At 36.5% G+C, this 13,321-nt stretch overlaps 1 protein-coding gene across 1 annotated transcript; it reads right to left on the minus strand.

Annotated features, from left to right (window-relative positions):
- Nucleotides 1-592: 592 nt before the first annotated feature.
- Nucleotides 593-13,280, minus strand: LOC126816417 (E3 ubiquitin-protein ligase RNF166). The gene is made up of 6 exons (XM_050542957.2): nt 12,892-13,280; nt 9,048-9,204; nt 8,586-8,689; nt 7,276-7,390; nt 5,895-6,002; nt 593-4,918 (listed from the first exon to the last, which is right to left on the minus strand). Exons 1-6 carry the CDS (start codon nt 13,047-13,049, stop codon nt 4,853-4,855), a joined length of 708 nt encoding a protein of 235 aa, XP_050398914.1. The 5' UTR covers nt 13,050-13,280; the 3' UTR covers nt 593-4,852.
- Between the last annotated feature and the right edge of the window lie 41 nt (nt 13,281-13,321).

Here is a 13,321-nt window from a genome sequence, read left to right on the forward strand (position 1 = left end):
CTGTCACGTAAAAGCAAGGAATTAAAACCACGCCACTTGACTAATGACAGACTCCCCATTCCCCTTCCCAAAATAAAAAGGAATTAGGTTATGTTCTAAAATATCACATGATCATAAAATCATAGACATTTCTTTTACTTATTTCATATTTTAATTTAAATTTCTTAAGTAGGCCTTGCTATGCATTTAACCTTTAATTTGAGGGGGTTGTCAAGTAACAGTGTTCGTCTCACTATGCTTTGGATACAGGAAATGTGCTCTTTTGGATCTGTGTTGAAGCCTTGCTCACATTACACAGTGAGACAACTATTTCCACCCTGAGAGAGAAATGAGGTTTAATGTCCACTCCACATAAACTAGATCATTTCGGGATTAACATAAATATGGTTCAATTAAATTTGAATAATTCACTTGTGCGTAGGGGTCTTTAACAATGGGAGAAAACCAGAGGACCCAGAGAACCCACGAGGTTGGCAGGCAATCTTACTCCTTGTCACACACAACTGGGGTATCGAAAACACACTACTTGACTCAATAACAAACACATGTTAAACCATTCAGTCACCCAATCCCCCATAATCCTACGACAAACTGTTTTCAATGCTATTTATTTCACATTTTTTACAACTCGATAAATAAAAATCTGTTTATCTGGTCTATTTTGTGTAAAACATACAAAAGCATTTTCACATTCTATATATTATATCAATATACCATTACAGTATTTGTTGCATTTATTAATAAAGTTACACTTATAGAGTACTGCTGGTACATATTATATACATTAACTATATTATACTTTCACAAAACAAAATTAACAAATACTTAACTATTTGTGTGTGTCTCAATTCTTCAAGATAATTTTTGTATTCTAAACAATGGCAGGGCAAAGATTTTGAATGTGCAGAGGGAGTTTCTGCCAGAAAAATTTGCAAAACTCCACCCACAACAAGCTTGATTTGGAGTATTTCCTGGAAAAAGAACATGATCAACAGAAATAATTACATCTTGGCATCAATCAGATGGGTGGGAAACTGACTGGTTCATGGAGCTTGAATATATCTATCTTCAATTGAAAGAAAAAAAACATATAAATGTGAGCGTATAAAAACAGTTTAAGTTTAACATACACTATGTTTCTGCAAAGTGCTTTGCTCTAATCAGTACATGGATATTCTATTATAATTATAAATATTAGTTCTTGGAAACAGCTGTTATAGTTCTGCTTCCCATTTCTTGGGGAAAATATATACTTGTTTACAAAGTCTAATGAATGATATATAATATGTATACAAAATTATTAATAATTATAAATGCATGTTAGACCATTTCTGACTCTAACAGGTCTTAAATACTTAAATTATACATTTCAGTTGGTCTTTCTATGGGAACCATCTTGTAGGTAGCTTTCCTGTTTCAAATTTTGCCAGTGTCAGTTGGGGTGTGACCATCACACACGATACAAAATCTCAGTGGGAGCAGATCACTGTGCCCCATTCTATTGTTACAATAGGATTAGAATGGGGGGGGGACCAGCCTCAATTAGTAGTTTGCATACCATCTTTTGGAATGTTTTGTAGCCCCCGCCCCCTCTCCTCTCATCTAGTTCTCAGTGTAACCTACTCTGAATTAGTCTTTTGAATCAAACAGATCTTATTACCACCATAATCCCGAAGAAATGGTAATGAGCATTAGAAGCTCATTAATCATTGTTAATAAATCATATAATTAATTTAATCAATTGTTTTCACTACGATGATGATAACATGAGACAAAAGAAATGTAAAAAAATAAAATTATCCAGACGACGATTAGGACTTTGTCCTGTAAAAAATCATCACTAAAGCTAATATGGGTCTAACGTCCACTCAACACAAACCAGGTCATTTCGGGACTAACATATGGTTCTATTTTATTTTAATAATTCGCTTGTGCGAAGGGGTCTTTAGCAATGGGAGTAAACCGGAGGACCCGGGGAAAACCCACGAGGTTAGACAGGCGGCCCTACGCCAGTTTACTCAATGACAGACTTTATGATACAACGTGCACACGCTAACCATTCGGCCTTCCACCCCCACTCCAACTAAAGCTTATATTTACACATACACTATAGTAAGTGTAAGCTGAAAATGGTCATTAACGTTTGAATCACACAATGATCCCAAACCATGGCTTTTAAAGTTTTGAAATAATAATATAAAAAAAATAAAATTTCGGGGACCAACCTCTATGCATTTAGCCAGTCGTTCGAAATAAAACAAAAACACAGATCTCATGAACACATTTGTAGACAAATTCAAACATTTTTAACTTTTTCCTCCAAAACAAGATCTAGCTTGAGAATGATTATTCTGTTTTGTTTGCATGAATTTGCAGCAGAAATATGGAGAGTACCTACATGGGGTAGATGTTATATGCCTCCTGACCACCAGTTCTTAAAAGGGTTGACAATCGTGAATTCTAGGGATAATGTTAAGACAAGGATAATCAAGTCTATCGGTACCTAGAGAAGTGGACATAGAAGTAATTCAAACTTTAATCAACTTGCATAATTAGTCTGAACCGGGTAATTCTCAAAAATTGGTCTCAAGTATTTCAACACACCTAGTATTGTTTCCATGGTGATATTGTAAACAATATTAGGTCATATAACTAATTATATGGTCATAAAGAGAACAATATCACCATGGAAACAATACTAGGTCATAAAGAGAACAATATCACCATGGAAACAGTACTAGGTCATAAAGAGAACAATATCAATCTTCAGCAGAAACTTCAACCAAACTGAACAAATACATATAACATTATACAATATGGACAGAAAGCAATATACAAAACAATAAATCAAATAAGTAATCGGAATCAGCTGTAATCAATCATCTAGGGATTTATTCATGAAAACTTAAACTAAGCTAATTTAAGAATGCTGGCCCCGAGTTAACAAAGCATTCTCAAACTTAACTTAAGAATTTACTCAAAATCATTCGCCTTATTTTAACCAATCTGATTAAAATACAGATCTATATTTCGTTTCAATTTTTTTTTTATACCTTTGAAAGCCTCCACTATATGAAGATCTGCCCGGTTATAGTGGATAGTTGCGTCAGAGGTCATATGAGTGACTTTTGACCCTATGATGTCAGACGTTTGATTAACGAAGAGGGTTGATGTTTCTAGTGGGTAACCCACAGTTCCGTGCACCTCACGCCAAAAACTCCCCGTAACAGACCTTTTCTTTGGCTAATCCCTCACATCATCCAGAATGCGAGTTATATAACAACACTCCTTGAACCTAGTGTAGTAAAGACAAGTAAAATGAAATTTTGAACTATAAAAAACTAAACGATATAGGTTCTGTGTTTTAATCAGATTGAATCATCTATAAAACTTTTGTTGTTTTAATATATCAAATACATCAATAAGAAACTATGTGCACTGCAAAGTTTTGTGTTTCTGGATCAAAGATATTTCTCATAAACAGTGATTGAAAGTTGAGTAAATTCTTAACTTAAATCTGAGAATGTTTTGTGGACTCGGGGCCTGGCTTTTCGCTGACTGAGAGTAAAAATCTGTTATAGCATGTTCAAGCAATGATAAGGCTGCATCCTTGAAATAGTTTAGTTTAAATTTTCATAAATAAGGCCCTAGATGTAATCTGAGTATCAAAATTTACCCCAATTTATCATACATGAACAATTGAGTGCTCTACTTTACTCTACTCTACATATTACAATTATTAAACAATGCTTCACCTGTGCCATAGTCAGTCTCCTATATCATAAATAAATTAAATGAAATGGAGTTTAACGTCCTATTGTTCTGCTCCAACTGGGCTAATGAAGATGGACATACGCCATACAGTGTGCTACGAAGAAAATTTTGATCAGACAGCGGCACCGAGGCTTACTCATATACAGAATTCCAACTGTCAAGGGATCATTATGCACATGCCAATGTGTGCACAGGCCATCTGTTTTCCATTCCATCCAGACCACCAGACAGCTGTCCTTTCAGGCCCTCCGTCCCGCACCAATAACAAGGGGAAACAACGCCGGAAAATCTTGATGAACTTTCTCAGCCCACATCGGGAGCGAAAACCCACGTCCTCCAGTCTAGCGAACCAGTGCCTTTTCACTGAGCCACTGTGGCTCCCTGCCATAAATATGGGTTTCACTATGTCATACTGGCATCTGCTATAATGGATGTAATCACTCATAGCTTCCACGTCAAAATTTTTATATACTTTCTTTACCTCAGATTTGACACATTTACACAATTTTTTATTTCAATTTATAAACCATATACTTTTTCCGCCAAATTTTACACATAAAATTTTAATTTTATAGCAAAGAAATTGACTGACGGGTAAGTTGTTTCACGGTTGGTGGATTTCGCTACAAGTAGTACAAATCGTGAAAATTGAATCTCTATAAGAAATATCAGTCGTAAAATGGTTCAACTCTATTCAGTATTTACAAGGGTATTATAAATTTAGTCATTCAGCATTGTTTGCAGACGATATAAACAAGCCAGCACCACCTTTTAATCCAATTGAATCCAAACCAGGAGATTATCTATATTTGTTTTCTTCAATAATCTTTAAACAATCAATTTCCTTAAATTTAAGCATGGAATAAGCTGGGAAAAATTAACATTTTCCTAAAGATGCAAATGGTGATCGGTGGCCATAAAAGTCATATATATCTATCTATACATGTATTGAAGCCATCAAAACTATGGCACATCATTGTATAACATTCTAACAAGCATTTCACTAAAGACATTAATAGTTATATCACAGTGTTTAATAAATAAAGATCTTGCTTAAGATATATGAAATCAAAGTTAATTATTGTGTTGCCATGGAAGCCTGTAATGCAGCTTGTAGCATAGCATCATCATCTTGATTATAATCCTGAAAATAGACCAGTGGTAAATAATTTACGTTTTAAAATATCAATAATTCTAAACAGGAATGACCAAATAAGGGATGGGGGAGGGATTTGGTTTATCTAGCCAATATTTTTATTATAGTATATCAATAATTCTAAACGGGGATGACCAAATAAGGGATGGGATTTGGTTTGTCTAGCCAATATTTAAATTCTATTATATCGATAATTCTAAACGGGAATGACCAAATAAGGGATGGGATTTGGTTTGTCTAGCCAATATCTAAATTCTAATATATCAATAATTCTAAACGGGGATGACCAAATAAGGGATTGGGGAAGGGATTTGGTTTGTCTAGCCAATATTTACATTCTAATATAATTCTAAACAGGGATGACCAAATAAGGGATGGGGGAGTGGGATTGGGTTTATCTACATCCCGGTCTAAAAATACAATTATTAATTGCAAGACACAATTATTCTACTGTGGACATCAACTAATTTTATTTATTTAAGCAAATATTTAAGCTGAAAGATATTCTTTACATAGTAACCTAGGTTATAATACTATCATGACCTTGATGTTCATGAACAAAAAACAACAGTTATTCTTCATTAGTTGGATGACATTCTATGACAGAATATGATAATATTATAAAATCAACAGAAAGGATGGGAACTTTCAATGTGTTTTGTAATAATAATAATACTTTTTATTATGTATGAACTGAAAGTCTCTACAATGTATTTGTCTTTTAGTCTGAAATAGTGGGCCCTTAATTAATCTGCAGCAATTTTTATCCTGAAACATTCCATATAAAATGGGATTTAACGTCCTATTGTTCTTCTCTGACTGACATTCCATATACAACATAAGTATCATATTTAACAAGCCATACAACATGTACTTACCACATAACTATCATATTCAACATGCCATACAACATGTACTTACCATATAAGTATCATATTCAACATGCTATACAACATGTACTTACCACATAAGTATCATATTCAAATCGATGTCTTAGATTAAGATGCTGTATAAAATTAGTACTGGTATGGTTAGCATCACCCCACGGCATCGAGGCACATATAGGACACACCTACGATTAACAGAAAATAAGTCTGGATTTATTTCATAACTAAATACATTTCTAAAGTCTACAGTCACTATTAAAGTCTCTGATCTCATTTGAGGGATCTTTAATCCCTTGAAAATTACAATTTTGTGAAAGGTGAAACTGTAAAAGGAATATCTGCAGCAAAAAATGTTCAATTCCTTCAGTATTTTATAAAGATATCATGAATGAAAATTTGTTAACATTCAGCATCCTCTGCAAATGAAATAAAACAAGCTGGCATCACCAATAAGTATCAGTAATACAAAATCAACCCACAGAATAATTTCAACCAGACCTTGATTGTAAAACCCACAACTGTGCAAAAGGTACACGAACAGTACTTACTATGCTACTGTCAAACAAGAAAGAGAAAAATGGGGTTTAACATCCACTGACTCCACTCGACACAAACTAGGTCATTTCTGGACTAACACATGGTTCAATTTTATTTTTTAATAATTCGCTTGCGTGTAGGGGTCTTTAGCAGTGGGAGGAAACCGGAGGACACAGAGAAAACCCACGAGGTTGGACAGGTGACCCTACTCCTTGTCACATACAACCAGGGAATCGAAACCATGCCAACTGACTCAATGACAGACTTTATGATCAAACAAGAAAGACACAGGGACATTTTAAAATAATATATACAAGGACTAAATACAGAATAGTATTTGGTCACTTTCTCCATTGCCAAGAGATATGTAGAGAAATGGGGGTTAATGTCCATTAGACACAAGGTATGTCATTTTGGAACTAACATAATGGTTCAAATGGAGGAAACCGTAGAAAACTCATGAGGTTGGACAGGCAATCCTACTCCTTGTCATGTATTATCAAAATATGTAGTATCTATCCGATCTTCATTAATACACTATATAATAATTGTAATTTGTTGTTAATAAATATGCATTTAGTATAATTTGGACTTCTCTCATTTAGGCTACCTTCTGGCTAATTCCTAACCTTGTCTCTTAAAGGGAAACCTTTGCTTTTTGCTTACTTTACCTGATGAGAGTTACTTCCCTTTGCCAACTTCCTTTGCAATTAACGACTTATGGGATTGGTTGATAAAAATAGCACAATCATCCAGGGCAGATAACTTGAAAACGTGCCCCCTATAGATTAACCCAGGGGTTAGTAGCATAGAACGGAATGAGACCACCGGGGATACTGAGGAAGGTATAAACTGGGAATCGACACCATTGTCAAGAAGCTATATATCTAGTTATTGATTAAATCTTCAACATGTACTTACAACTTGTGGGGCACTCTGTCTGTGATTATCATTACAATGTTTGACCATTCCTGGAACATCTAGGTTAGGCTGACCACAATACGGACATTTAAATGTGGCTCTGTTTGGAACATTGCTACAAACCAAAAAAATATTGCATAGTTTATGAACAAACATAATCATAGTTCCAAGAGTGATTGTGATTTTATTATAGTTACATCCAAAATAATCATATGAGACAGTGAAAAATTGAATTCTTAAGATCTTCTTGCTTCCCAGTATATGTTTATTGAAGTTTACAATTTGACACATATATGTGAAATGTTCTGAATCGACTGGGCTAATAAGGATTAGCATACGCTATACACTGTGCTAAATATGTATGAGGGACCTCAATTTATCATCCCATCCTAAAGACTATACCCTGTATTAGGGAACTCAATTTATCATCCCATCCTAAAGACTATACCCTGTCTCTTCACCACGACACAGAGGGCCATGCTGGAAAATCCAGATGAACTTTCTCAGCCAAAATGTGGATTGAACACGGGACCCTCAGGTTAGCGAGCCAAAATCTTACTCTCTGAGCCATCGTAGCTCCCACACCAGTATATACCGTAATACATAATCTATATCCTGTCCTGCACATTGTACATGTACCACAATTTAATAGATTAACCCTATGTCCTGGGTTCAAATCCTGGCGTGGACCGGGTAGCATTTTGGGGGCCGGCAAATAAAGTGTTACCTAGTCATTTAGTGGATGCGGAAAAAAACAGGTACCCCCTCTCCCCATAAACATATTGGTGTGCACATAAAAGATCCCTTGATAGAATACAATGTAAAGTGTGTGGAATCACCAAAATGACAAGAGAAAAATATAGCGGTATGTTAGTCTGAAATCTCAAAATGACTGAAGTTTTGTGTCTATGAGACAGTAAACCGCATTCCACTCCAATCAGTTCCTTCACAGAGAGAGAGAAACAGGGTTTAAAGTACAATTGTTAGCTATGTATATGCTTTAATTTCATTTCAATAATTAGCTTGCGCGTTGGGATCTTTAGCAGTGGGAGGAAACCGAATTACCCGGAGAAAACACACAAGGTTGGACGGGCGACCCTACTCCTTGTTTCATACAAGCGGGAAATCAAAACTATGCCACTTGACTCAATGACAGACCTTATGAGTCAACGTGCACGCATTAAGCATTCGGCCACCCAACCCCCTTCCCGTACAATACAGTACGCACTTTACCAGATTCATGGCTATGTGACACTCCTGCTTTAACACCAGGATAAAGTAGTGATGATATACAAACTATCAAAGTTTACCTTGGAATAGGCTGTGAGGTTTCTCTAACTGGCTTAAATTGAGGTATAGATCTGTCAACTCTATCACACACACCCAAATGCTCTCGAATTTTATTCAGTGTCATCTACAATGAGTAAGCAGAACATAAACATTCAGGCAATTTGTTCCTTTATAAAATTTATTATCCCACATTGAACGAAGTTAGTGATATTCAAATGGGCTCTGTCATCCGTCCCTGTTTTATTTCTGGAGCATGCCTCATAAATCATTTAAGATATCTTTGTGACACTTTGAACACACATCAAACTATTGTGGTTGTTGTTGTTACGATTTGCTCATTTTTGTGTTTCCATGGAAACTGCACATTTCAGTTTTTGGTACACAAGGCCATGGGATATTGTCTTTTTGTTTCCAAAATAGCTCGATGGAATGAAATTCTGACTTTACTCACAACTTTAATTTACAGAAGGAAAGTTACTTACTTTTTTCTGACACCATTTGCAATCAGCTTTTTTACTTTTTAGCTTCCTATGTATATCTGATGCTTTGCGTGAAAGACTAGGATTAAATATGTTTCTACACTGAGGACATTGAGGTTCTGCTAGATTCTGATAGCTTTGTAAACATCCAGCACAATATCTAAACAAACAAATAAGATACTTTGATTGCATTAAGAATACTTTTATATGAGTTGGGGTGTAATGCTAAAATATTGACCACAACCAGAATAGTAGAACTCTCTTACAGTAAATTTACAATACATACTAATATGCTGCACTATTTAATAATAATCGAGAGTCATGGCTCAGAGAGTATTGCATTGGCTCACTAACCAGGGGGTCCCAAGTTCAACATTCAAATTTGCCAGGAAAGTTGCTCAGAATTTTCAAGCTGGATCCCCTTTACCAGCGGTGCTCAGTCATCCCCAATCCAATAATCTTCTTAATGTAAAATTGATGGTGGTCCCCCGAGTCACAAAAAAATCTAGACCCTAAAAAATCTGATTAAAATCACATTGCAATTGCGTTTAATTCTTATTTTTTTGTACCTCACTGACATCAGATATATTTTTCATTCAGGTTAGTGTTCGGGCATGTGATTTTATCAACCAATCAAAATGGCTGTATTGGTGTAGAGGGCTTCATTTTGTTGTGAATAATGCTTATTAGTTTATAGTATGAATGGTTGTACAGACGACGCTACTTCTTTAAGTCCCGTACAAGCTTGGTATCGAAACGACAGACTTTATGATTTAAAGGGACAATAACACTCTTGCTGGCTTGACAGCTCCAGAAAATAAAAATAGCCTTATTCTAAGTACCAGATGTGTTAGTGTCCTACCTGTTGTGTAAATTATCCATTACATCCTATTTTACTTGTCCAAAAGGGTTCAAAAATATTTTTAAATCCAAGTCACATTTGAAACTCTTTACGTCAGGCTTTTCAAATCATTTAGTTGAATTTTTCCAATTTTTTAAATTAGGTGTGTTAAGATGAAATTTGTATCACCAATTAATTGGAATATTGTAAAATAGTGCAATTTGTTGACCAGAATAAAGATTGGGACATATTATTCAGTTACAACAAGAGTGGTATTGAGCCTTTAAAGTATACACATTAGACCACTCGACCACCAAACCCCACTGATGTACATGTAATATAAGTTTACACCAATAAATATTTAGTCATGAACCTTATAATACATGGACTGGTGGTAACAGCCTAAAATGACCTAACCAGTGTTAGGTGTTGCGCAGTAATATGAGACAGTCACTCACGACTAAGCAGATGGTATTAACGAGTTATGTCCCTTAGCAGTGTCTGTGGTTACCTGGCATGCACACTGTTTCGTTATGACTTTAGTTCTATGGTTATGATTATAACTAGAAGAATTGCAATGCAGTGATGACAGGTTTCACCAGTGCCTTGTTACCCTTTAAATTCTGTAATTCCCCATACTAATGAAACAATTAAACAGAATTTCCACATTGCACACGTGTTATAAAATAAACATGGAATTTAAAAAAATCCAACAGTATCTGTTCCATTTATACATTTGTTACCATTTGTTACACATGTCATAAAGAAAATACAGCAAACAGAATTATGGTCCTGAAAAATCAGTTATGTTCAGCGAAATACGCCAGAAGTGTCAATCGAATGGTAATCTCTAGCGTCTGGTTATTTCAGTCTACACTGATAGTATTCATTGCGCATGCTAACCAGATAAGAATGGCCTCACTGTTTGACGTGACTTGTGGAATATGTTTAGCCTCGTCCTTCAAGTCCCTTATTACACATGGCGCTGAAACGCATTATGGTACACGATTCGTGTACCAATAGTAAAATGTTTATTTTGTCTTAAATATTGGATATCAGAAGCCCATCATTTCACAATACAATAACAACAACAATGTTGATTTAAATTGACAAATAATTTGTGTTTTCAATGTCGAAGACTTTGGATGATATTGAGTTAGAGACTTAGCTACTTTAAGTCAACTTTGGGGTTGTTTTGGGTTGTGCGATTAAGGAAACTGATTATGAATTATACTATTCAAAAAAAGTAGGGGATATTTGATTTTGGGGGCATAATACTAAAATATGCAAATGACTACGAAAAAAGTCACTATAGAACCTAACAGAAGAAACATTTCCAGTTACATGTGACGCCCAAACGCACCAATAGCTACCGCATGGAATGCAGGTGATGCTTGGGATCATCATGGGGGTCCAACCCAAGATTTGCACGACTCTGACTTTGAATGTTACAGTCATTGTGGCATTGAATTCCAGGGTGGAAACATCAGTTTAATTGTTTTAGTGACCAGAAAACAAATTTTGATATGCGTCGGCTTACCCAAAATGAAAGGTTACGTGCCCTTGGCATGCTACAGATCGGCACAACACAGGCGGTTGTGGCGCGGACGATGAATGTTTCTCAGTCTGTCATAAGCAGGCTATGGTCCAGATACCGTGATACACAATCTGTACAGGACAGACCACGCTCAGGTCGACCAAGGGCGACAACTCAAGCCCAGGATCGATTTATCCGTACCTTGGCCTTGAGAAATCGTGTCATCACAGCAAATCAGATCAGCGCTCGTCTTCAAACAGACACTGGTGTGAGAGTGAGTGGCCAGACGATTCGGAATCGACTGCATAGGGGTCACCTTCGCGCCCGACGTCCTCGCGTGATCCCTTGTTTGAGAGATCATCACATTCAGGCAAGACGTCGTTGGTGTAGGGATCGTCAACACTGGGATAATCGACGCTGGAGCAATGTGATGTTTTCAGATGAGTCAAGGTTCACTGTTGATTTTTTGGACAGACGTAGGAGGGTGTAGCGTCGTCGAAACGAGCGCTTCCAAGACGTTAACGTCATCAGACATGATCGATTTGGGGGTGGTTCTGTTATGGTGTGGGGAGGCATCACTGTTGCTGGAAGAACGGCTTTACATGTTGTTGCAGGGCGTGTTACAGGCCAGTACTACCGGGACAACATCTTGGCAGTCCATGTTGTGCCGTTCGCACGACGTCATGGCCACAGTTTCATCTTCCAGGATGACAACGCAAGATGTCACAGGGCCAGGATCGTTACAGGTTACCTCCAACAACAGAACATCACCACATTACCTTGGCCAGCACTGAGTCCCGACCTCTCCCCCATCGAGCATGTCTGGGACATGCTTGGACAGAGGTTACGTCAACGTCAACAACATCCTGCCAATGTCCAAGAACTTGCTGCTGCGTTGCAACAGGAATGGGACAATCTGGACCAAAATGACCTTAGACGTCTCATTAGGAGTATGCCACGTCGGATCAATGCTTGTTTGGCAAACAGAGGAGGATTTACCCGTTACTGACTTGGTTGTGATGCTGTGGTAACTTTGCTGTTTGACCCCGGGTATCATTTTACCCTTATAATGGTCAGTCTGTGCCTTACTTAGTCTAACGATCATTTGGAATAAATCGATGAATGTGAACTTCATTTCATTTTGTCATTTGTTTCTTCGTCAGTTTCATTAGGTGACTTTAATAACACTTAAAAATCAAATATCCCCTACTTTTTTTGAATAGTATATGACTAATATGAGACTACAGTATATTTATGATGTAGGCTACTTCCTTAAAATTTGTTACGAGTCGAATTCTTAAAGTTGAGTATAATATTTCAAAACTGGTGACAAGACAGTTTGGTAACAATAGTCACTGGTTACGATTCCACCCAGTATTACTCCTGTATACAAGGTCAAGGTGTCACTCACTGTCATAGGCTACATGCAACTGCAACGACACTAAAACTTGGCAAAAAATAACACTTACACATGGTCATTACCACAAGTAATTTTGACTGGATCAAGAAATATTTCCAGACAAATAGAGCAAGTAAACTGATCTGCACTTTCGTTGTCACTGACGGTGAAATTGGTTTCGCCTTGAATTTGATGATTGGGATTATGGCTGGGCAACTGAACAGCCATTTCGTGTACTGTGATTGTGAATGTGATGTCTACGGTCGTGCCAGCTAGACTCAGACTGTCAGTGATGTTTGACTGGCTGAAAAAAATGCTGACTAAACAGTATCTAAGAATTTGAAGATATCTCAAATTCTTTAAAAAGTCGATCAATCGAAGAGTATTCCTTCTTGGCGAATTCACGCAAAGAAACCATACAGAATAACAAATTATTATGTCATCGCAACATCGTCATTATATTATTTACATCGGAAGTACTGTAAATTAAAGAATGTTCT

The sequence above is a fragment of the Patella vulgata genome, chromosome 3 (genome assembly GCF_932274485.2).
Source record: "Patella vulgata chromosome 3, xgPatVulg1.2, whole genome shotgun sequence".
NCBI classification, from domain to species: Eukaryota; Metazoa; Mollusca; class Gastropoda; family Patellidae; genus Patella; species Patella vulgata.